The 27,192-nt window shown below is 41.5% G+C and overlaps 1 protein-coding gene across 1 annotated transcript in view; it reads right to left on the bottom strand.

Moving 5' to 3' along the window:
• Positions 1-27,192, bottom strand: part of PITPNM3 (PITPNM family member 3) — a 345,453-nt gene that overhangs the window by 85,040 nt on the left and 233,221 nt on the right. The window contains exons 4-5 of the mRNA XM_024206929.2: positions 16,259-16,335; positions 9,525-9,760 (exon numbers count right to left, since the gene is read on the bottom strand). Coding sequence (XP_024062697.2) covers positions 9,525-9,760; positions 16,259-16,335 — 313 coding nt within the window. The remainder of the gene's footprint in view (positions 1-9,524; positions 9,761-16,258; positions 16,336-27,192) is intronic.

The following is a 27,192-nucleotide window of genomic DNA, read 5'->3' as shown; positions in this document are numbered from 1 at the left end:
ATAGTGGTCCCCCTCTGACCTTCATCTATGAATATACAAATCTAACGTTTGGGCCAGAAGCTGTGCTTTGCAAAGACCACCAATAAGTGCTGAAAGATGCATGAACGAATGGTATCATGAACGTTTTCCATAATCTGTTAAGAAATCTATAGAGTCTGATTCACCGCTGTCCTTGTTCAGTCATTTGCACCTGTACAAAGAGAGTATGGGATGCTAGCTATCCAATATGGTAGCATTTTTACACCCACTTTGCACTGGTGTAAGCAACACACGCAAGATGCAGCACAAATAAGAATCAGCCCCCATAGTGCTGAAGTATCTATGGACTAGAATTGTCCCTGGAGGCTCAGCCTTGAATAGGGTTGCCAACTTTCTGATTGCAGAAAACTGAACACCCTTGCCCTGCCCCTGTCCCGCCCCTTCTCCCCCCCACCCTTGCTCACTCTCACCAAGCTGGGGCAAGGGGTTGGGGTGTGGAAGGGGGTGAGGACTCCAACTGGGATTGTGGGCTCTGGGGATGAGGGGTGCAGGAGGGTGCTCCGGGCTAGGGGTGGGGCCTGAGGGGTTCAGAATGTGGGAGGGGGCTTTGTGCTCAGCTAGGGGGTTGGGATTCAGTAGGGGGTGTGGGGTGCAGGCTTTGGGAGGGAGTTTGGGTGCAGGAGGGGACTCAGGGCTGGGGCAAGGGGTTAGGGTGTGGGAGGTGGTGAGGGCCCTGACTGGGAGGACGGACTATGGGGTGGGGTGAGGGGTTTGGGGTTCCGGAGGGGGATCCACGCTGGGGCCGAGAGGTTCAGGGTGCAGGAGTGGGTGCGGGCTCTGGGCAGCACTTACCTTCAGCAGCTCCCGGAAGCGGCCAGTATGTCCCTGCGTCCCCTAGGTGGCCAGGTGGTTCTGCGCGGTGCCTCTGCCCGCAGGTTGCTGCCCCCAACAGTTCCCATTGGCCCCGGTTCCCGGCCAATGAGAGCTGCGGAGCCAACACTCGGTTGGGGGCAGCGTGCAGAACCTCCCTGGCTGCCCCTGCACCTAGGGCTGCATGGACATGCCAGCTGCTTCTGGGAGCCACAGGGAGCCTGCCTTAACCAACTGGACTTTTAACGGCCCGGTCAGCGGTACTGACCGGAGCCACCAGAGTTCCTTTTTTCGACCAGGCATTCAGGCCGAAAACCGGATGCCTGGCAATCCTAGCCTTGAACAGTGGGCAGAGTATAAGTGCTTTAAACCAGGGGCAGCTCGGGGGAGGAATTATGACTCAGAATCTTACTCTGCATCTTGAAAGGGCTCCATTTTCTATATTCCTCGTGTCTGGCCAGTTATTCTGTTTCTCCCTCTTTTTGCCACCCACTTAATCACAGGAGGGAGAAACTGAAGAGTGGGGACTGTGCTTCACAACAGATCTAATAGAGTAAAGAATGCATGGCCAAGACAGACAAGGACACAATCTAGCCCAGGGATCAGCAACCTTTCAGAAGTGGTGTGCCGAGTCTTCATTTGTTCACTTTAATTTAAGGTTTCACGCGCCAGTCATACATTTTAATGTTTTTAGGTGGTCTCTTTCTATGTCTTTAATATATAACTAAACTATTGTTGTATGTAAAGTAAATAAGGTTTTTAAAATGTTTAAGAAGCTTCATTTAAAATTAAATTAAAATGCAGAGGCCCCCGGACCCGTGGCAAGGACCTGGGCAGTGTGAGTGCTACTGAAAATCAGCTCGTGTGCTGCCTTCGGCACGCATGCCATAGGTTGCCTACCCCTGGTCTAGTCCTATCTCTGCAAGGCCACAAAGACTGGGGGAAAGCACTCAATATAGGAAAATAGTAAGAATTTGCGAGCGGTGAGGCAATGCATAGGGATCAATTTGCAGCACTTTGGTGGAAACGAGAATATACTTTACTTACAATGTTACATTTTAATACTCACTCCTATCAGACCAATAAGCATGTCAGGTATCACATAATTCAGGCTTCAGAAATGGATTACTATTGTTGATAGTGCTGCACTTAAAATAAAAATGCTGACTATAAGAAGATGTGTTGTTATGAATGTGTTAATCCCAGGCTATGAGAGAGACAAGGTGGGTGAGTGAGTATCTTTTATTGGATTGACTTCTGTTGGTGAGAGAGAGAAGCTTTCCATCTTAACAGAGTGTCTTCTTTCAAATATGAGAGGAAGCATTTGAATGAAAGATTAGAATGCGAAAGGAAAACAGAATGAAATATACAGCACTACCAACCTTCCGTTTGCTTCCCTTCATCTAAACTTATTCCATCATGGTTTAGTATCTTCAAGAACAAGCCATTTTTTCCCATCCAAAACTGACAACCTTTATTAATTCAGATACTTTGGTGTCTGTATCCATCTGTTGCCTCTTGTCTTATACTTAGACTGTAAGCTCCTTGGAGAGGAGAGAGTCTTGTCAAAAACCTTCCTCAGCTTTATTGAGTACAATTGAAATTAATTTTAGTGGAATATCTCTACTGTGGTAACTTTCTGTTAGGATTCTGGTTTTCAACAGGGAAGGTTTTTACAAAGTAAGAACATAGCTCAATATCAAAGAGATACTGGCATACACTACCCACTTCAACCAGAAAGGTATATATGCTTCCATTTAGAGTCTGTTGAAAATTTCTAGGTGGAACAGTTTTCTACTGGAAAAAATCTGTTTTTGTCAAAATTGAAATATATTGTGGGAATGTATTGATTCTGGTAAAATTTTCAATGGAGAAGTGTCAAAAGGAAACATTTTGCTTTGATAGGTTTGAAACATTCCATTTTGACTTACATTTATAATTATTATTTTATACTATATGATAATGTTTGGACATTATCAAAACAAAACATTGTGATGTTTCTGAATCAGCAATTTTGGGAGCTTCTGTTCCACAAGAAATTTTGCCTTTTCATTCCGATTCAGAGTGAAAACCAGTTTCTACATATTGGAATTTCCCATGGGATGGAAATTCCACTTTCCCCCAGTTCCCATTTTATCTTTTCCAAGGAACAATGGGACTCTCATGATCTGCTTACAACACCACAGGACAGTTATACATAGTGGGTTGCTAGCTAGTCACCAGCATTCTTTTCAAACAAAGGTCTGTAGGTATTAATGCCATGATCAGGCACAGAGCATGCCCTTAACTTTGCGCACGCAAGCAGTCACACTGATTTCAAGCATAGCTGTACGCAGAAAGCTAATCATATGCGTGTGTGTTTTTGCAGGATGGAAGCTTAAACCTGGATTTACAGGTGGTTCAATTAGATAACAGCTACTCCTCATTTAGGGACAACAGATTTTCAAAGGCACAAATGACAACTTGGCATCCAACTCCTATTGGCTCTCCCTTTATTCTTAAAATGACACTGGCACAAGTCTTAAATACCAATCTAGCCCCTATATACAGAGTTCTATTCGCCACCATTTTCATCCACAATATATTAATTGTTGCCCAGAATGATTCTCCTCCCTAGATCTTCCACAACAGAGCAGTCTCAAAATTATTACTTTAAGTTCATTAAAAATAAAATTTACATTTCAAGAACAGGTTCCAATATGCTATCAGCTGAATAAATAATGAACAGTTCTGGCAAGCTAAATATCTCTGTTTTCAATACAAGTCAACTATAAAAAACGCAACTTTATCCCTTTGCTCATTTATAGTATTTATGATATAAACTACTGAGACACTGATTATCTTGTATGGATAGAAAATGGTCCATCCATTATGTTAATTGCTGACTCAGAGCATGGGAATAATCAGAAACAAACTCTAAAAGGAGATATTTAAATAATTACATTTTGCCTTTTTACGGTCTAATGCCCACTGAAGTCAGTTGGAGTTTTTCTACTGAATACAAGGGGGCGTTGGATCCGTCCCTTAGTTGCTAAAGGTTGACAGGTAAGTTTCTGGACTTTTGGATCCCCTTGATACAACTGCACAAGTGTCAGGGATTCAGGTAGGGCAGCACAAGCGCTTAAATTGTTACAAGACACTCAGTAGCACTGGCTTTGTGGCTATGAATGATGATGTCCCCTGGTGGCTAACTAACATCATGGGTAAGAGACCAAATACCAGCAGCTACTAAAAGAAATCTCCTGTGACTTAAGTGGTAGTAGTCAATGTTTTGAAGGTTAAAGAATCAGGATTCTACTATCGACTTGCTGGTATGTGTAAGTTGTATAGAAACGGCATCTGTTTACAACAGGTAAATCATTACATCATACGCCTTTTTAATATAGCCTTATTCTTCGGTTTGGCCAATCTGTGCTTTGCCAAGGAGGGCTTTCTGCCACTCTTACTACTCTCTGATTCAGAGGTCGGCCAATCTGGCCTCCACCGTAAGTTAGAGCAGACTCAGGAGCAACTCTACCTGACACCCTTGTCTATGGGCCCAAGGGGCTCTTCCAGCACTGGTGAATAGACTTTCAGCCCTGCCCCCACAGTAGGGCCTGTGAGGCCAGGTGGTATAAAGCTACTATCCCAGCTGTCAGGGTTGCCACCTGCCCAAATTTTTTCCAGGATCATCCCGTTATTGAGGTAGCTGTCCCGGGAAACCTGTAAGGATGCTCAGCGCACACTGCCAGCTGTCCAGTTGCATGGGCTCAGGATCATGCTGGGATGTTCCATTTTTTTAATACTCTAGAAGTGGCAACTTATACCAACTGTATTTCACCCAGGGATTCCCCCTTTACAGGGGAATTTCCCAGCTGGCCTGCTCCACGGGGTTTCTAGCCATTGTGTCTGCAGAGTGACACAAAAGGAATGTAGCAGAATAGAAAATTGGGCCCATGGGTTGCACCTCTGATTTAATAGTATGGGTGGGGTATTTCCTATACTATCTACTTCCCCTCTGCCCTCTACTGATACTGGATTAACCTATTACCAAAAAGGCCAGGTCTCCGCCCCCCCTCCCCATTTGCATTCTTTTTGTCTTGCATCAAACACAAATTTCCTTTTCTTAAAGGGAACAGACCATGGTTCCCAGAGTTTACAGTCAAATTGGCCTAGAAAATACTGTTTACTGAATACAAAAGCTATGAGCACAGAAGAGCTCAAGACTAAGGAAAAACCTAATTATTTACTTGAAAAGTTTCTGTCGTTTAATAAATGAATTCCAGTGCTGCAAAAATAATGAGCAAAAAAAAAGGGCAATTAGGGAAGTGGATATGTTTTGACATGAGTCCCAGGCCAATAATTGCAAAGTGATTTTGTGGATGAAACCAAAGAAAAGCCATATCATTTATTTCTGAATTCATTTCACCCGACCATGAGAAAACAGTGAAGAGGTTGTTAAAGGTTTTAATTAAACCCATTACTGAACATTCTATATTTACACAGCTAGCCTCCTTTTTGGAATGCTGCCTGGTCTAATGTCACAGGCAAATAGAATTACATTAATAGAATTGGGGAGAAAATAATCAATTACCATTACAATGATATGAGAGCCAACCTTACTAAAGTCAATGGCAATTTTTCTACCAGATGCTAAGGAGGCAGGATTAGCCCCCATTGCCTTAGTTTGCTTGGTGTGGGCATGTCACGTGGGAGGATGGTTTTGGCAGAGAGGGAAAGGAAAATCAAATCTGTTACTTGGTTGCTATTAGGGCCTCAGTCCTACAAGGGGACTGTTACTCCTTCACCAAGTCCCATTAACTTCCCTTTGCAGAATCAGGGCCTCAGGTTAGGACCCGAAGTCCATTGAAGTCTTTCGGTTGATTTCTATAGGCTTTGTAACGGGCCCTAAGTCAGTAGAAGAGTTCCTTTTCTAATGCAGTTGCTTTATGTCACTGTTAATCAATTTTGTGGGGGAATGAGGCACAGAGAGATGAACTGACTTGCCCAAGGCCCTACAGGGAGTCTGTGGCAGATCCAGGAATTGAACCCAGATCATCTGATCCCAGGCCAGTGCCTTAACTACAAAGGCCAACTTTCCTCTCTTTAAGGAGCTGCTGGATGTCATCTCTCACATCACACAGCATTGTTGAACGGAACACAAATCTGGAATTATTACTTCTACAATGATGATAAATGCTAAAGTTAATAGTCATGATAAACTAATTCAAGGGGAAGACATTTTTATATGAGCGTACAGAACGGGCACTTTAGGATGTGTCCATTTTTAATATCTAGTTACCAGCTTAAAGTTATGAAGATTGGTTTTTGCTTTAAGAGTGCAGTAAATATTAAACTAAGCCTGTCTCTGAGGTGTAATTGCTGACTATCATCTCACTGAAAGTTGCATTTAATTTTTCATGGTGACTTGTTTTTCTTCTGAAATATTATGCGTATGTTTTATAGCACAATGATTTTCACTGCACAGAAGAATTCCCACCAGAAATCTCAGAAAGCTACTGGCTTTAACGACAATATGATCTGATAGATTAATCGTACAAACCAGGCATAATATATTGCCCTGAAGAAAGATGGGCAGGAACTAAACTATCTTTGTGAAAGATTCTTTAAAAAAAATACAAACTAATGTTTTATTTCAGTCACTTTATAAACTGAGAGCACTGTCATTGCTAACTATACAAAGTAATGTGGTTCTCCTTTAGAAGAGTGCCTCAGACTGGACCTAGCAGCTAGAAATGTAAGGAAGTAGCAAAATGCTCTCTGCTTTACACCCAATCTTTAAAATGGACACTACTTTATGTCATGCAGTGTCCACAAACAATTTGGGTTCGTGCATAGTTTACATTGACAGATGACTGTGTGGCATACTTCCAAGGATGGAATTGAGCTAAAAATTATCTATTTTTAAGACCCGAGTTTCCTAATCTATGTTACTAACAACATTTGGTTAACAAAACTGATTTTTAAAGAACAAAATTGCTTTTCTCTACTGGGGCTTTTTGTTTATCTTTTGTGTTTTTCTCAACATAAACAACGAAAAAAGAACCTCAAAGTGACTAGATACAAAAGTGAAACTGGTTAGTCTATCTATCCATCATTCCCTGGAGCAAAGATAATCTAATTCCTAAAGGCTGCTTTAAACTTCTCTAGTTGCAGCAATCATGCTAGCCTCTCCTTGACATGCCCATTCCCCTTATCACCTCCAACACAACCCCCTACGCAGAGGGCACAACAAACAGATGGCCAGGCAGCACAACAGCCACCCATGAGACCAAGACTCCAGCCCACACATTCTTGCATAGCAAAGCCATTTTAACATGTTTGGAATGGAGTTTTGCAAAGCAGTTAGGCATTCCCGCTGGTGAAAGAAATAAACCAGCTCAAGATTCCAGCATACTGTGCTCATGTCCACAATATTTGAATACCATAATGCTGTGTCAGTGGAAGCTTTACTACCTTGTTGTTGCTGTTTAGTCCATTCTAGTTCAATGAATTCATGGGAGCTACGGGCCAGATCCAGTATCCATTGAAATCAGTGGCAGTCTTTTGCTATTATTCTCAACAAGTGCTGGATTAGGCTTTACGTGCATTCTGTTAACTAAAAATAGACTAGGAAAGAACATCCTTCATTTCAGCACACTAATTTCTTTCACAACAAGGAAATAATCCACTGAAAAAGTCTAAGCCCTCCTGGGCTGTGGTATTTCCCTCATACCACTCAATCAGGACTACACCCAAACAAGGAAGAAGTAGAGATCAAAAGCAAATGTTTGTTCTATAAACAATTAAGTGACTTTATAATCTATTCCCATTATATTCAAAGGTTAACTTTATTGGTCTAAGCGTTGAGCTTCATATTCATAATCAGGAATCAGAAACCACTTACTGCAGATTCATAGCTATATAGACCAAGAATTGATCAACATGAGAGGCACCCTCTCTAATATAAATACAGGCCCCAAGCACCATATTCTTTTATATCCTCTAGCAAGAGCATCTGTTAAGAAAGAAAAATCCATCAGACCCAATGTATCTCTCATGCTACCAAATCTTCCTTTGTAAGGCCAGTACCTTCAACATCCAAAGTCAATAGGTGTTCTAAAAAGCATCTTAATAGCTCATTCAAACCCTTGCTTTATCTTGCCGTCTCTTAAGTTAATTATGATAAATGAATGCTATACTGCAAAACACTATAGCATTTTGAGGTTACATTAACTGCCATTAGCAGGTGAATAGACACTATAATGCTTTTGTGTTTTAGTTGTGTTACACAGTTAAAAAAAGTTCAGATTTAAATTCTTCCCCAGCAACAAGGCTGATCACAAGCCACTATTATGTGTTAAAGGCTTTTTCCTTCCTGCTTTTCCAGTGCTAAGGAGAGTTCGTCAAAGCTAATCATAATTTCTGTTTTAACTCCTCAGAATTCTCTTTCCACTTTATTCCTAAACCAATTTAAGCAATAAACCATCTTAGTTGTTTAAACAATGAAAATTATCTACCAAATTCTTCTATAGTGTCCAGCACTGCAGCATCTAAACAATGAGCATGCAAGGTTAGATTTGTCAATGCCAGTTGGGACACTGGCACGCAGATCTAGCTGTCATAGCTTTTAAAGCAAGAAAAACGGTGACTGCGGATTATTCACAGCAGTTGTCAGATATTAGAGAAAAGGAACATCAATGCTCATCCAGCCTGTTTTCTTCCCCACTTATGGGATACGGGAGTTTATTTTTAAAAGCAATTTGTACATCTTAAATTTCTTTTAAGTGTCAAAGGATGTATGGGTAACATTATATTTCTCGACATAGATGCCGGGTAAACATTTTTTTTTACTGATATTGTTGACCATAAGATATATTTTCAAAACCAAGGGATTTAGGAGCACAATACCTGTTAAAAGTCAATGGTATTTGTGCACCTTAATTGCCTACGTGATTTCAAAAATCTCCCATGCCCACACTGATAGATATTACAGCTACAGAGCAGTGACATGGATTTGGAGTTACTTTTTGAGCCTCCTTAAGCAATGACTTCAGGATTGGGCTCCGTGGTTCTGAAACTGATCATGATGTAATCCACACTCAAGTCTAAACACAGCAAGCAATAATCCATTGTTCACATCATAACTACTAGTCACACAGTATGAGCTGAATCCCAATTTAAAGCCCCAGGAGCTGAACAACTATTGAGGGTGGGAGCTGGGGACACATCAGTCATTGGAATTAACTTGCCAACCCAATGTAAGATGGATGTGGGAAGCCAAGGGGTGAGGAGACAACGTATGTTAGGGTGTACCTAACGGTACCTGCACATCACAGCCCACTACTAGGGCCAAGGACCTGAGCAACTTCTTGAGCCAGCAGCACGCCCCCATCCCATTGGAGCCACAGTATTTTGGCACCAGTGGAAAGCCTAGCACAAAGCTGCAGTCACCATTGAGTGTTGAATGGGAAGGCAGAGTCATCTTATAACCCTCTTTTCTACTGCTGCATCCATCCAGAAAAGGACAGGACCATGTCCTTACTAATTAAACGGGCAAGAGGGTAAGGAGGACTTGCAGTATTCCATGCCAGGCCAATGAAAGCACTATAACCATATAAAAAAACTTGTGAATAGCATAGACCTTGGAGGGCCACACTTTGCAAAGCTGTGCCTTAGAATGCAAATTAACTTACTTGGAAACAAGAGAGAAAGCCTCCAAACAGATGGCTGGGCAGTGGACAAGCCTGATTAAGATGTGGCCCAGTGCAGCAGGGAAATGGGCTCGGGTCACCTTCTCAAACACGGAACTGAAGGTGTTGATGTCAGCCATCTTGCAGTTCTGGTCCCCTCCTCCTGTATCTAAGATGTTGCCCCCATGTAGGACAAGAATAAGGACGTGAGTTTTACAGTTCCTGTGCTGAGCTCCTTCCTGAAGAAAAGAAATAGTCATTTGAATAGGCTTTTGTTAGAACAGGCTTTGCAAGAGCAATGTTGGTGCACTTGGTGTCAACCTCCATAGACAATTAGTGATGTATTTTCAGGCTTGGAGTGATCTTTTGTATATTTTACTTTGAAAAAAATCAATTTCATTCAAGTATCTCTGAGTTAGATACAGCACACTACACTCTAACGTAGAAGCTTTTATGCCTGAGGCTTAGATGTAGAAGTCAGATCCAAAGAAGATTATGAATGGTTTTATGCACAACAAATGCTATTGGCAGTATATCCAGATGGGAAGATGTCCAAAATCTTGAGGCAGCCTAAATGTCTAGTATCAGGAGCTAAACTAATCTCATTTTGTTGGATTTGTCAGAAAGGTTTAAACTGAAATCCTCACATTTTCTAGAGAAGAAAAATAATTCTGTGTCAACAACACTCTACGTCAGCAGCGGTTAGAGTGCAGCATTTCTCAACTTTTTTAGGTCAGAGACCTCTTGTTCAAAGTCAAAAACATTCACGACACACTTCCATTTACTGGAAAGGAATGAAAAACATATCAGTGAAACAGTGATAGACCTATATGTTGATGTGTCTGCTTTGAGAAGTTGACAGAGAATGCTTTACCTTAGAACATAAGAATGGCCATGCTGGGTCAGACCAAAGGTCCATCTAGCCCAGTATCCTGTCTTCCGACAGTGGCCAGTGCCAGGTGCCCCAGAGGGAATGAACAGCCAACAGGTAATCATCAAGTGATCCATCCCATCACCCATTCCTAGCTTCTGGCAAACAGAGACTAGGGACACCATCATCATCCCTACCCATCCTGGCTAATAGCCATTGATGGACCTATCCTCCATGGACTTATCTAGTTCTTGTTTTTAATCCTGTTATAGTCTTGGCCTTCACAGCATCCTCTGGCAAGGAGTTCCACAGGTTGACTGTGCATTGTGTGAAAAAAATACTTCCTTTTGTTTGTTTTAAACCTGCTGCCCATTAATTTAATTTGGTGACCCCTAGTTCTTGTATTATGAGAAGGACTAAATAACACTTCCTTATTTATTTTCTCCACACCAGGCATGATTTTATAGATCTCTATCATGTTCACTCTTAGTCGTCTCTTTTCCAAGCTGAAACGTCCCAGTCTTACTAATCTCTCCACATATGGGAGCTGTTCCATATCCCTAATAATGTTGTTGCCCTTTTCTGAACCTTTTCCAATTCGGGCTATCGATTAATCGCAGTTAACTCACATGATTAACTAAAAAAAAATTAATTGCGATTAATCACAGTTTTAATCGCACTGCTAAACAATAAAATACCAATTGAAATTTATTAAATATTCTTGGATGGTTTTTCTACATTTTCAAATATATTTATTTCAACTACAACACAGAATACAAAGTGTGCAGTGCTCACTTTATATTATTTTTATTACAAATATTTGCACTGTAAAAATGATAAAGAAATAGTATTTTTCAATTCACCTCATACAAGTACTGTAGTGCAATCTCTATCGTGAAAGTGCAATTTACAAATGTAGATTTTTGTTACATAACTGCATTCAAAAACAAAACAATGTAAAACTTTGCAGCCTACAAGTCCACTCAGTCCTACTTCTTGTTCAGCCAATCGCTAAGAGAAATAAGTTTGTTTACAATTAAGGTAGATAATGCTGTCCGCTTCTTATTTACATCACCTGAAAGTGAGAACAGGCATTTGCATGGCACTTTTGTAGCCAGCATTGCAAGGTATTTACATGCCAGATATACTAAACATTTGTATGCCCCTTCATGCTTCGGCCACCATTCCAGAGGACATGCTTCCATGCTGATGACACTCATTAAAAAAAATGCATTAATTAAATTTGTGACTGAAATCCTTGGGGGAGAATTGTATGTCTCCTGCTGTTTTACCCGCATTCTGCCATATATTTCATGTTATAGCAGTCTCTGATGACGACCCAGGACATGTTTGTTTGAAGAACACTTTCACTGCAGATTTGACAAAACGCAAAGAAGGTACCAATGTGAGATTTCTAAAGATAGCTACAGCACTCGACCCAAGGTCAGAATCTGAAGTGCTGTCCAAAATCTGAGAGGGATGAGGTGTAGCGCATGCTTTCAAAAGTCTTAAAAGTGCAACATCTGATGCAGAAACTACAGAACCAGAACCACCATAAAGGAAAATCAACGTTCTGCTGGTGGCATCTGACTCAGATGTTAAAAATGAACATGCATGGGTCCACACTGCTTTGGATCGTTATCTAGCAGAACCAGTCATCAGCATGGATGCATGTCCTCTGGAATGGTGGCTGAAGCATGAAGGGACATATGGGTGTCTGGCTGGTGAGTCTTGTCCACATGCTCAGGGTTTAGCTGATCACCACATTTGGGGTCGGGAAGGAATTTTCCTCCAGGGCAGATTGGTAGAGGCCCTGGGGGTTTTTCACCTTCCTCTGCAGCGTGGGACACGGGTCACTTGCTGGAGGATTGTCTGCACCCTGAAGTCTTTAAACCATGATTTGAGGACTTCAACAGCTCAGACATAGGTTAGGGATTTATTACAGGAGTGGGTGGGTGAGATTCTGTGGCCTGCATTGTGCAGGAGGTCAGACTAGACCAGGGATTGGCAACCTTTGGCCCGCGGCCCGCCAGGGTAAGCCCCCTGGCGGGCCGGGTCAGTTTGTTTACTTGCCATGTCCGCAGGTTCGGCTGATCACGGCTCCCACCGGCCACGGTTCACTGTCCCAGGCCAATGGGGGCAGCGGGAAGCGGTGGCCAGCACATCCCTCGGACCACGCCGCTTTCCACAGTCCCCATTGGCTTGGGACAGCAAACCGCGGCCAGTGGGAGCCACGATCGGCTGGACCTGCGGATACGGCAAGTAAACAAAGCGGCCCGGCCCACCAGGGCATTTACCCTGGTGGGCCGCATGCCAAAGGTTGCCGATCCCTGGACTAGACAACCATAATGGTCCCTTCTGACCTTAAAGTCTATGACTCTATATGCTAAAGATTCATATCTGGCATGTAAATATGTTGCAATGCCGGCTATAATAGTGACATACGAACGCCCGTTCTCTCTTTCAGGTGACATTGTAAACAAGAAGTGGGCAGTATTATCTCCTGCAAATGTAAACAAACTTGTTTGTCTGAACAATTGGCTGTACAAGAAGTAGGACTGAGTGGACTTCCTAGGCTCTAAAGTTCTACATTGTTTTGTTTTTTAATGCAATTTCTTTTTACATAATTCTACATTTGTAAGTTCAAATTTCATGATAAAGAGATTGCACTTCAGTACTTGTATTAGGTGAATTGAAAAATACTATTTCTTTTGTTTTTTACAATGCAAATATTTATAATCAAAAATAAATATAAACTGAGCACTGTACACTGTGTTGTAACTGAAATCAAAATATTTGAAAATGTAGAAAACATCCAAAAATATTTAAATAAATTGTTTTCTATTGTTGTTTAACAGTATGATTAATCACGATTAATTTTTTTAATCTCTTGACAGCCCTAATTCCAATATATCTTTATTGAGATGGGGTGACCACATCTGCACGCAGTATTCAAGATGTGCGAATACCATGGATTTATATAGAGGCAATATGGTATTTTCTGTCTTTTCTATTCCTTTCTTAATGATTCCCAACATTCTGTTTGCTTTTTTGACTGCCACTGCACATTGAGTGGATGTTTTCAGAGAACTATCCACAATGACTCCAAGATCTCTTTTTTGAGTGGTAACAGCTAATTTAGACCCCAGCGTTTTATATGTACAGTTGGGATTATGTTTTCCAATGTGCATTACCTTGCATTCATCAACACTGAATTTCATCTACCATTTTGTTGCCCAGTCACCCAGTTTTGTGAGATCTTTCTGTAGCTCTTTGCAGTCTGCCTGGGACTTAACTATCTTGAGTAGGTTTGTATCATCTGCAAATTTTACCACCTCACTGTTTACCCCTTTTTCCATATCACTTTTGAATATATTGAATAGGACTGGTCCCAGTACAGACCCCTCAGGGACACCACTATTTACCTCTCTCCATTCTGAAAACTGACCATTGCTTCCTACACTTTGTTTCCTATCTTTTAACCAGTTACCGATCCATGAGAGGACCTTCCCTCTTATCACATGACAGCTTACTTTGCTTAAGAGCCTTTGGTGAAGGACCTTGTCAAAGGCTTTCTGAAAATCTAAATACACTATATCCTCCTTGTCCACATGCTTGTTGACCCCCTCAAAGAATTCTAGTAGATTAGTGAGGCATGATTTCCCTTTACAAAAACCACGTTGACTCTTCCCCAACAAATTATCTTCATCTATATGTCTGACAATTTTATTATTTACTATTGTTTCAACCAGTTTGCCTGGTAGTGAAGTCAGGCTTATCAGCTTGTAATTGCCGAGATCACCTCTACTAAATGGAGTACATTATATTTTTTAAAAAGAAATGAGATCTTAGTAATGACAGACCCACTAAATGCTCTGCTGCAGAATCTTCACTGAGAAGTAGAGCAATTACTACTATGTTTGTCGTAAGAATTTGCTGATCACCCAAGTGAACATTAATAAGGTTCTATCCTTTTTCTAATTCACAGTTTTTTCCCCCAAATGTTCTTTATGCGATTTACTAATATAGAAACTCAATTTTGCTCGAAGGACAGGATTACCTCCTTCCACAGCCAACACTAAATTCTCTCTCTTTGATCACCTGGCACTGCAGAAGGCTGTTTGAGGGATTAGAAAGCTCAAGGAATAGGTTGCAGCATCTAGGTTACCACTTAAAATCCAAGCCAGGTCAGTAAGGACAGAAAGTCACTGTCATCAGATGGAATATAGGAAGTGAGTTAATGGACTTAGTCCCGTTCCTATTATCACAAAAGCAACTTACAAATCGATTTAAACTGGCATACTTCTTGGCAGCCTCAACCAATGAATGAACTGCGTCTCAGAATGAACTGCATTCACACCTAGAGGTGGTCCTTCTAAGCTTACAGAGAGACAACAAAAACACACTGGAGTCAGTGGAACGACTGACTTCAATGAGCTTTGGGTCAGGCTGGGTAAGAGTGGAAAAGTTTGCACTGCTGATGCCTGTACTGTAACTACTGTGTGGACAGATAGACCCTGGCTAGCTAAAAACTTCTAGAGCGTTGTTCATTTGCTCAGTTTCTGTTCTTTCTTCTAGAAACCAAATTTATGTTCTATTACTGCTACTGAGACTTTTACTAAATCTGCATTTCAACATAGGTCTTTACATTGTGGCACTAAATGGACTTGGCAATCTCTCTTTGGAAAATGTGTCTGTTTTTCAGCCAAGCTTACAGTTGGTATGGCAACACCCATTTTTTCATGTTCTCTGTTTATATATTTTCCACTGCATGCATCCGATGAAGTGGGGTTTAGCCCACGAAAGCTTATGCTCAAATAAATTTGTTGGTCTCTAAGGTGCCACAAGTACTCCTCGTTCTTTTTAATGATTTCCAGTGACTGCACGTGCACCTATTAGACGGGAGAAAGGATGCACTGAGCCATCAAAAGCACTTATAACTCCATCAGTATGTTCTCAGTGCTCAGACAATTTGGAACTTTGGGGCAGGTTTGGACAAAGTGCTTTGAAAATGGAATTCTCTAGATGGGGTCATGGTCATAGAGTGATGAGCTGTTGCAATTAGAATTACAAGGGGCTAGATTCTGATACTTCTATTCATGTTAGGTGGTACTTGATTTTGCAAGCAGACCCAATATCAGCAAGGCCACTCGTAGAATAAAGAGCTACCTAGTATTAAGTAGAGGTGGCAGAGTTTGACCCAGGTACTGCTCAACACACTGATGCTGTTATACTCTGATTTTTTACTCCCAAAATTCATCTTGATATAAAGACAGCATTATATCACCTTGACAAAGTCTTAACTGACCTAAGGACCTGCCTGCATGAGAGACTCCCTCCCCCCATTCGATTGTGTCATAGCTGCAAGAGCAGAAGCATGTTCTCTGGACCACCTTGGTTTACAAGACCATCTGGCAGGACATTTTCCAGGAGGGTCCCTCACCTTTGACACTCAACTCCCTTTTGTCCCCAGATAACCTGGATATGTTGACCTTCATGGCATGTTGCAAAGCAGACAGACTTTTGGGGAAGACAGTGTGACATGTGTCGATGTTTATGGGAAAGATTGATTTTAGCTGATATAGTACGTTGTGAGGATGGGTACAGGTGGCTCCATTTGCAGATACTGATGGATTTTATATTTGTGCCAAAAGCACCTAGAGGGTGTGGAGAGGCAATTGTTAGTGAAGGTATAAAGTGTAACAAATAAATAAAATAGCTGTAATAGAATATAGTTCTCAGGAACATTCAGATAAAAGTATTGATGTAACTGGGTTAGTTAGACTTTTGTAATTAACATTTATTTCTGCATCTAGTCTTCAGATTCAGGAAATCAACAAAGCTATATTGCAGGAAAGCATCTCACCTCATTGTCCTCATGTATTTCAATGCTGCCTTGTGCAGGGAATCTTTGTTTTCTCAAAGACGCTCTATATAATTCACCTGCAAGGGAGAAAAATAAAAGAAACTCAGCACTTTAGCATTTGGCTAACTGATTGTCTAAAGAGATCTGTAGAGATGAGTCACTAAGGGCTTGTCTACAAGTTACTTCCAAGTTAATTCAGATTTAAAGTGCAATAGTTATTCCTGAATAGCTCCACGTGTAGACAAGACATTTAGTCTGGTTTTAAATTTGAAACATTTCTGTTGGGAATCCTGTGATCAACCAGAAGCATGGACTAAATGTCTTGCAGTTCCACATCCAACAGAATCTTTCATTCTTATAAGAATGCTTAGCTCTTATACAGGGCATGAGCTAATTAATACACTCTGAAGTCAGAGAGAAAGGATGGTCTTTTGGTTAAGGCACCGGACTGGGACTCAGAGCTGAGTTTGGTTCCTGGCGGTGCCATAGGTTTCAGAGATGCCAAGGCCGGAATGGACCATTGTAATCAGGTAAAATGATCTCATTTGTAACACAGGGCATATAACATCCCCACAATAATTCCTAAATAAGAGCTTTTAGAACAGCCAATCATGATTTAAAAATGTTCAGTGATGTAGACTCCTCCATGACCCTTGGTAAGTTGTTCTAATGGTTCATTACTCTCACTATTAAAAATGTACACTTTATTTTCAGCTTGAATTCATCTAGCTTTAATTTCCAGCCATTGGATTGTGTTATGCTTTTCTCTGCTAGACTGAAGAGCCCATTAGACCGCCTGTTTGACCTTGGGCAAGTCGCGTAATCTTTCTGTGTCTCAGTTTCCCATGTAATATTACTGCCTTTCTCCCACCTTGTATGTCTCGTCAATTCAGCTTGTAAACTTCACAGGGCAGGGACTGTCTCTCATTGTGCGTTTCTATAGCACCTAGCCCAATAGGGCCCAGAATTCTGTTGGAGAACTACCTGTTGTAAACAATAATAATGGGAAGCCTCTCCACTGGCTTCAGATGAGGGCCATAGTGCCATTAACTGCAACAAGCACAGATTATTGATAGCAACCATGCCATGTTTTATAGAAGATAGTTTCTCTCATGTCTTCTTTAACCTACAGGGGTAAAGACAATTATTTATACTAAAAGCACTTGTCACATTTGTGAGCAAAGGGGTTGAAGTCTGGATACAGCATCCCGGGAATATTTGTTTCCCTAATTTGCATAAATATACAGTTTTAACACTCACTACATAACAAACAACAGAAGAGCAGTGAATCCAGTTATAGTCTATTCTCAGAGTTAGATATAAAAAAAACCCCATCCAATCACAAAGGGGAAACCAACAATTTAATGTACTTTTTGACATGGACACACATTATATAAATGTATCTGAATGTGATTAGGAGCCTAGAGGTTTAATAATAGATAGTTATCTAAATACTTATTCATCATCCAATTTATAAAAAAAAAGTGAAATTGAAGAGTTTTCTGGTTTGTTTTCAATGTAAACCTTCATGCTTCAGGGCATAAACCAATCACTAACTTGCTGTGGTCAGGAAGAAACTTCCCTTGTGGCAAGTTATTTCATAAATGTCCATTACTGGATTTCTTGTAGTTTCCTCTACATACTTTCTGCTTTCAAAGTGAGAGAACACTAGATGGACCATTGGTGTGATCTTACACAGCAACACAAGTGACAGACCAGTAAGTAGCAGAGGGGTAGCCATATTAGTATGGATCTGTAAAAAGCAACAGAGAGTCCTGTGGCACTTTTCAGACTAACAGATGTACTGGAGCATAAGCTTTCGTGGGTGAATGCCCACTTCGTCGGATGCAAGACCAGTAAGTAAGCTGCATTATGCAATAGATCCTCCATCCATGCCTTAATGACCGTGTCTGCTGCTGATGTGCTGAAATTATTATTGAAATGGTGCCTTTGCAGCAAAGTTGCACTATTTCTGTTCTCAGAAATTAAGGGACGAAAGTTGTAAATCTCCATGATCAAAACAGATTCTTAGACAATGTAAATTGGCAGTATTAGATTGGTCTCCTGTAATGATCCTGTCATCCATCTCTACTGCAGCTAGGTAGATGATGACATTGGTATGGGTAAATCTATATTTAATCCTCATTTTTTCCCCTCCGTAATAGAGAAAATCCTTGCTGATCATGTGCAAATCATTTTCTTTCTTAGCTTAATAAAACCCTTCAGGTTCAGAAACAGATCTCAGAAGCTACATTAACTGACCCTGTGCTTTAATCAAATGAATTGAGAGTACAAAAGTCTATAGAAATGGGGTTTTCTACATATTATTGACTCAACCTAAATTTAAATCTGCTCAACTTTCCATTTTTAGAGGAGCCCCAAATGCATGTTCTAAAAGGAAAGGAACCTATCTATTTTGGGGGTCAGGCAAGCAGGACACAAATCTGCAGATGCCCTATGGTTTCACATCATGCATTGAAGAAACTGTTTGCACTGTCCCCATGGCTAAGGAAAGGGTGAGATTCTCCAGTCTGAACATTTTGGGGTGTGGGGTGGGGGGGAGACAACCAGATTTTGAAGCCTTGCTGAGGAAGAGAAAAAAAATCTCACACACTGCTCAGAGCATCAAGAAATGTCTTTCCATCTAGCAACCACAATGGAAGGAGGAAAAGGAGAGAAAAAAAGAAAGACAAATATATACCAAGGGCCTCAATGACTATTGCATTCATCCTCACCTCCTGAAGGGCCCACAGCTGGCTCTATCACAAACAAGTTGCCTGGGTAGCAATATATTAAGGATGGCAGAACATTTGTGACAGTGATGATAGGTGGACATGAATGGGTCTCTACTGGTAAGCCTAGGGGAAACAAACCCCTCAAGCCCATGTGAAAAGAGTGTCTCACATTAAGAATTCCTTCCTCATGAGCAAACCCAGTAAGGATAAATGGAGTATCACATTGTCCATTTTGGGGGCTGCTTTCTGCACTATTCTTAAAAGCATTTAAAAGTAGATCTGCCAAGGCACTCTCTGGTCTCCACGCACAGCGTTCAGCACCTTTTCTCTAGCTATGTGTGTTGGTTACCTAGGAAACGGTTGTAGGATGGGATTTGATTAGCTCTGTTGTCAGCTTGATTGTCACATTTAGACCTGGGGCCAACCACCTGCTGACATTAAGGGACCCTCCACCGTACTGTGTTTTATGGCAGTTAGGAGACATCTGCATCAGAAGTGATCAGTCAAGCTTTGTGCAGAAAAAATCCACCTGTTCCGATCCTGTGTCCCCCCCCCACCCCCACCCCACACACACACACAGTGGAATCACAGATCCTTTGCCCCCTGCCTTGCGAGCTTGGGATAAAACTGCAGAGAGCAACTAGCCAGAGACTTCAGCTGTTAAGGTGCAGCTGCAGAAGTAGCCAAAGCAAGGACCTTCAGACACTCTGAACACTTTCCGTAGTTCTGACTAGACTTTCTCTGCCCTGTGCTGATTGCCTGTTTGCTCCAACTGAAAGAAGGAAAAGAAACTGCACCCATTTCTTAAAGTACTTTGGAGAGCAAATCATTAAAATTATCTTGACCCACTGTTGTCTCTACCTGGTGAATTCTACTGACCGTTTGACCCGACATTAATATGCTGGGATGTACTATATTGGTTTCTATTGCAAGGCAGGCAGTTCTCCTAAAAGCATCCAGGGATTATCATACCCTAAAAGTCCATTTTATGTCCATATTTGCTACTATGTTCTGAGAGCTTCCAATAAAGGGAGCTTCTGAAGTTATTAAAACAGCACATTAACTTTACCTAACACAAAATTTTGTTGAAAGCCATTTAAAAGCAGTTAGAGGACAGAAATTAAGGTCTGATAGTATTCCTTGTAGAATTTAAAAAGCTTGTAAGGTGGTACCTTTTTCATTAGCAAAGAGTGAAGCTGAATGCAGGTCAAGTTGAACAAGTGGTGTGAATAACAGTCCCTTCAGGGAACATGGACCCACTCACTTCACTGATCATGATACACTGATCCACTCCACTGATCATGATACATCTTCCCTATTTTAATATAAACATTACTAACAAATAATTGATGCCCAGACCCCCACCCAATGTCCCTTCAGCCAGAGTCTGCCAGCACAGTCAAGTTGGGATCTCATCATTACCACAGACTCAAGAGGTTACAGAGTCTTTGAGATAGTTCAGTCTCTTCAAGAGGCCGTCACATCAGGAGGGACCTATTTCTGTCTCTGAACCTAGAAAATGATCTGATACAGCCCCTTCTCCTGCCTCCTCACACTTTTCCAGCAACAGATTTTCACCTGACTTGAAGACAAATAATCCAAACAGTGAAAAATGAATTTAACCTTCAAGACCTGAAACCTTAATAAGTAGAGTTTGCTATTTGTCTAGTGACTCAACAATCTATAGAACCAACCAGGCATTGAACTAAGGGTGAAAAATCCATTTCCTTTGGTATATGCCTGAACATAAGCTTCAGAGAACTCTGGTACAAGAACAGAGTCGTTCTGCTTTATCTCCTAAACCTGTTCATATCCTCCTACAGTCTACTCCTCTCATGACCCTTGCTTCGATTACGCGAACTCTCCTTTCTCCCTAGCATTGCCCAAGATGGTTGTTCCACATCTTGCGAACCACTAAAGCCTCCCATGTGCTGAAAGGGAACTCTGATTTGAGAGTATTAGAAGCCCCAGATCAGGCACAACGCATGATGGGAGGGGAAGTTACGATTTCACCACAGGGCTCTGCAGCTCCTCCTCAAGATACCTTACTAGAAGCAGAATGGAGAAGAGGTAAGTTATTTTTAAGATCAGAGACATTGTAAATTATAGCAGACTTGCGATTAAAAAGGCCATGTTACAATACAATCAAAGCATAATAAAGTTAAAAGACCATTTGGCTCTGGCATAGCATCTTTCATTTCAGGTTCTCAAGTGACTTTATAAACTAATTAAGCACCACAACACCCAAACAAGAGAGGATTACTTCAGTTCGAGGAGTGAGTACTCAGCATCCCTGAAAAAAACAAAAAAGCACAACAAGCTATGTTATCTTCTTTTTCTTGTAGAGGAAAGCTGTTAAATCCTGGGAGAGCAGAAATGTATAATCTCTAGTCTCTAACACTTTCTCATCTGTCTCAGAGGGAAAGGAGACCATGAAACCCTTTTGAAAGTCAATGACCGAAAACGTGCGCTTTATAACGTCACACATAGCACCGTGTGGCAGCCCCACCTGTTCTGCAGGGATTCGCTCCTTTGACAGGGGAGCAGCGCTTCCTTCCTGTAAAAGCAGTAGAAGTTAAGGATATTATTGAGAAAGTAACAAACCCAGTCACTGTTTAAGGTAGGTTCTCATTTTCTGCCAGGGCCGCCCAGAGGATTCAGGGGGCCTGGGTCAAAGCAATTTCGGGAGCCCCTTCCATAAAAAAAAGTTGCAATACTATAGAATACTATATTCTCGTGGGGGCCCCTGTGGAGCCCGGGGCCTGGGGCAAATTGCCCCACTCCACCCCCCGCCCCCCCGGGCAGCCCTGTTTTCTGCTGCTGCTATGGGTTTCAGGTGGTTGTTCTAATGTTTTTGGAGAGTTTTAAGAGAGTATGAGAGCAAAGGGAGAAGGTAGCTTGCCAGTTCTAAACAGCCAACATTTCCTCTGTTCTCTCTCAGCATGATGACAGAGAATGAGTGCATCACATAATACCGCAGGCACAAGGCTTGCTTTCATGTGTATATAAAAGCAAGAGCATACATAACACTCATAGAATGCTCTTGTGAACTGGTATTGGACTAGAAACTAGAACGCCAATAAAGGACTGAAAGAATTAATTGTAGGCCTCACCTTCACCCACAAATTATCTGCGTCCCTTGCCGGAACCACACATGGGTCTCTGCACTCTTTATACCTATCTGTATGACAGAACAACACTAATCCATTTCCAGATTATACCATTTGCCATGCTGAATGGCCACAGGCAAATCAAAGACATTTATTCTCTGTATCTCAGTTTCTTTATATGTAAAAATGGGGTAATTATGCTTTCCTTCTTCGTAGGATTGTCAGGATCAGCCAATTAATGTTTGTACAAAAAACCTAGCAACCATGAAACATCCAGCACACTTAGAACATAAGAACGGCCATACCGGGTCAGACCAAAGGTCCCAGTATCCTGTCTTTTGACAGTGGCCAATGCCAGGTGCCCCAGAGGGAATGAACAGAACAGGTAATCATCAAGCGATCCATCCCCTGTCGTCCATTCCCAGGACTAGCTGCTCCAAGAAGCAGTCATTTAAGGTGTCAAGAAACTTTATCACTGCGTCCTGACTGGGTACATATCACCTCAGGACAATATGGGGATAGTTGAAATCCCCCATTATTATTGAGTTTTTTATTTTAATAGCCTCTCTAATCTTCCTGAGCATTTCACAGTCACTAACACCATCCTGGTCAGGTGGTCGGTAATATATCCCTACTGCTCTATCCTTATTATTCGAGCATGGAATTACTATCCATAGAGATTCTATGGTACAGTTTGGTTCATTTAAGATGTTTACTTCATTTGATTCTACGCTGGCTAAACTCCTAACGAAGCCAACTACTGCATGCATGTGAGCGGTGTGCAAGCCAAAAAGGATTACAGAAGGGCACTAGACATGTCATAGATACAGTGAAATAGCTACGGAACTAAAATTTATCTTAAACCTAAAACTGAAATAGGAAAACAATGGGCTAGACCATGCCAGGGGCAAGGAGCCATGGAATCTTTACTGATAAGTGGACAAGGTCTTGGGTTTACGTTTCACCTCTCTAGCACAGTAACACCAGTTGCCTTCAACGGGAGTTGGGAGCGATCAGCACTTGGCAGGATTGGGGTCAATCTGAAGAATTCTCCCATTCCTGTCAATTCCTACCATTAATGTAGGATAGCCTAATTAGTTCACACTACAGTGCTTGGATAATTAGCACTAGGTGTTTGTCACCACCAAACCCATCTCCACTTCTGTCTCCTGTTTGCTCTTTCAACATCTCCCCCTTCGACGCTAGCCAATCATAGCATCACATTTCACTGGGGTCTATCCATGCTGTTTGACAGGAGTGCTAAGTGCTTTCAGAATACTTTACCCTGTAGGGCCCCCCTCTAGGAGGTTGTCTGAATGTTTCTTCTCCTCGGAGCCTGAATTGCATGAAAACCCTACTGAACAGCGGAACTCTTTATAAACACAAGATTTATTAAAAGGTAGAGAGAAAAGGATTTAAAACTACAGTAAATGGTTGTCTCGACATACCTAGATTTACCAAAAAGTTAAACTAGAGAAGGCATTCTCACTATAAGTTTCACAAAAGAAAGCATCCATGCTTCAAAGAGCAAACTCTGGGGTTTGATTCCCTTGTCAAAATCACAGCATCCAACCCCTCCACACCTTGACATAGTCTTCTTAAGTAGACCACTCTTCCTGCTCTCCCAGTGTTTCTCAGAGGATAGTCCATAAATATATTAACAAGGCACTCTTTTGTCCATAGTTCAATTCCTGGGAAGAGATCTCCCTCCCCTTAAACCAGGTCATCAAGTATTCCGGACTGCTTTTCCACACATGGCCTGTGAGATTTCAGCTTAGCTACTTTATTTTAATAGTCCTATTCAGTGTCTTTAGGGTTCCATCCTCTGTTCTGGGAGGAGGTGTATGAAGTGGTGGACATCCACTAGGTGTGGAGGGGAAAATCATACTCCAAACAACTGTGTTATTTTAGTTCCTTTGCTCAGGGCTTTCCTTTACTAACATAAAGATTCAAAATGCCACCCCCGCCCCCCAGCTGGGTTTCAGAGCCCAGGATCCAGCCCAAGAGGCAATGTCTAAACTGGTATTTTTTAGACTCATAGTGCGAGCCCAAGTCAGTTAGCCCGGGCTCTTAGACTCGCGGCTGGGGGGTTTTCCCCTCCGCAGCGTTCAGGCCTTCTGCCTGAACTGGCCTTACTAGATCAATGATCATTATCCTCAGGGAGGTGCAGTGGCATTTTGTTTGTACTGTAAAACACAGTGTCAGCATGTGTTCTTGTGACATAGAGGCCTTCTGCCTGACCGATGCCTGGAACCTCCCCTGGGCCTAGGTTTCTCTTGTCTGCTTTCCAGCCAAAGAGGCAGGAAGCCCAAAATGCAATTTCCTATTGGGCATCAGACTAGGAGCAAACATGTGACTTGCAACTACAGCTCCCAGTCTGGAAGGGAGCAAGGACCGTCACGGGCCACTAGGAGGTACACATGTGCCCAAGGCTCAGTATTCTGTTATGAGGTGTATACCCATTGTCTGGGTGTATGTGCTTTCCAAACAACAACTTCCTTTCTCCCCCTGCCCCTCCTAGTCATAAAATATTACTGTTAAATTTACAGAGGTTTATATAGGGGCACAGTTTTATTCGAGCTTTGGATTCTATTGCATCTTTGATTCTTCAATAGAAGCTGCTGGATGCAGAGTTCTTTTGAAAACCCTGACCACACAATACTGTGTTTTAATAGAATGGAAAATCTGCAGACTTTAAAATAGGAGGACGATGCTTGTTTGCATCACTGATGAATTATTTTAGATGGAGCTGGGTGGATTTCCCCCCTCCATAGTAATTTTGCTGGAAAATGCATTTTTTTTTTCAAACTCTTCATGAATTTGCATTTAATTCAATTAACTGGGGATTTCTGGGAGGGAGGAGTGAAGGAAATTTTTTCTTGAAAAAGCTGAAACACTAAAGTGAAACATTTCCACTTTTCATGACAGTTCATTGAGAAATTTAGATTTTTTTTAAAGCTCCTCTCTCCGCCATGAAATAAAACACACCTGAAAGTGACCCAAAACAAAAAGAAAAAACAACAACAACAGAAGTTTGTTTTGGGTCCATTGAAACATTTTGTTTGACCTAAAGCTAAATCTTTTGAGAGGCTTCAAGTTGGGTCCCTGAACTGAAGAAAAAAAATAATCAATTATTCATTCAGCTCTAGTTTTAGCAGATAAATATTTCACATTTTGCTACCCAAACAAGTAAATAAACTCCTCTGCGTCCATATATACCTACAGAAAAGTACAGAAAGAAGGGGTTTAAAAACTTGGCTCATCGGAAGGGACTTTTTCTTCCTGGGTTCTGAATGAGCAACAGATCTCAGGACCACACAGGCTTTATTGTACAGGCTAAATTATGGAGGCTTACATAATTGGAGGCCTTCTTTGTCATGATGGCAATATAACACAATAGTACTATTGAAGAGTTACAGCTCTGTGGGAGAGAGGATTGTACAGCATGACCTACTAGAGAAAATGCCAGAGAAATTTCATTAGCCATTGAAATGAAGCTGATTACGGGGAAATTGTGTGTTTTATTATTTACTGAAAGCGTTTTAATGAGGTAAAATAATAACAAGGCTTAGCAGGACTGAACCTCTCTGATGAGATATCAACGTTTTACAGATTTTTTCTGGCAGTCTTTATTTATACCATCATTATAGCAATTTATGCTAATTACATCATTATGTAAATTACAGTCACAAAAAAGATAATCAGATCCCATACAGAGGCAGAAACCAACGGACTGTAATGGCTTACATTCTAATAGCAAGTGATGGGGGAAGGTTAGAGATGAGATTACATTGACAATGACTTTTTTTTAAATTTAAACCTGAAAATGAACTAGCTACAGACTGCCCTAGGTGTCTCAAATCTTGGAACAAGCAGAGAAGTCACAGGGATGGGAGGAGATCCTGAATACTAGATTTTCAAGAAATCTCAGCTCCTATTTTGACATCTACAAGAGGGGCCAGATTTTCAAGAGATCAGTAGCCAGCAGCTACCGAGGTGAGCCTTCAGCACCTAATGTGCATGGAACATGCTGAGCTCTTTTGAAAACCTGGCTATGGATTTTGGTGCCTAAATGGGAGCTGTGGTGTTGAAAATCTGGCCCCAGCTATGGGTGCTGAGTCTTTCGAAAATCTGATCCACTCACCTGGCCCAGTGCCCAGTGAAATCAATGGAAAGCCTCCCATTGACTTCAGCAGGCGTTGGATCAGATCCTACTTCATACTAATGAGACACCTTGTCCTCCCACTCTCTACACTGGCTTCCCATAGAATATCTAATCAAGTTCAAAATCTCTGCCGTCATCTTCAAGGCGCACCCAAGATATCTAAAAGACGACCTGAAGCACCGGGATGAGGGCCATGGTCAAGAACTCCTCAGGCACAATGGAACTTTCTAAAATAAGGTAAAGCTCATTTGTACAGGAGACAAAGCTTTCTAGGGGTCGGGTCTGAGAGTGAGGAACCAACTCCCAGAGCAAGAAAAAGATCATCACAAGCCTCAGTACCTTCTGCCCTGTCTAACAAATATATAGTAGCCTGGACATTTATAAAAACAAGTCCTACCAAAACAAAGCATTACACCATGCACAAAATGCTCCTCCTGCAGAGTATGAAAATGAGCACAAGCCTCACAACAGATGTTAGTCATGTCACTTAATGCACTAATGGAAGAGGCTCAGATACAATGGAGATGAGGGTTATATATAAGAATCTATATAGAATAATGATAGAGAAAGGATGGTCCAGTGATTAGGGCACTAGCTTCGGACACCTGGGTTCAAGTACCCGCTCTACCACAGACCCTCTGTGAGACATTGGGCAAGTCACTTAGTGTCTCTGTGCTTCAGTTCCCCATGTGTAAAATGGGTATGTTAGCACTGCCTCACCTCACTGGGATGTTGTGAGAATAAATACATAATAAGATTGTGAGGCTCTCAGAGGCTATGCCTTGTGCAGGCCGCATCAGCACTTCAAAACCCATTGTGAATCAAAAAAAATAAAAGCAGTATAAAAATGTACCTGGCCACTTATTTTGCAAACTGTAGATCAATAAATATTTCTAATAATTCTCCATTATTTTTCAGGATTGC

The sequence above is a fragment of the Terrapene carolina genome, unplaced genomic scaffold (genome assembly GCF_002925995.2).
Source record: "Terrapene carolina triunguis isolate 2854851 unplaced genomic scaffold, T_m_triunguis-2.0 Scaffold231, whole genome shotgun sequence".
Taxonomy (NCBI): Eukaryota; Metazoa; Chordata; order Testudines; family Emydidae; genus Terrapene; species Terrapene triunguis.
This window is presented reverse-complemented; position numbering and strand designations above follow the sequence as displayed.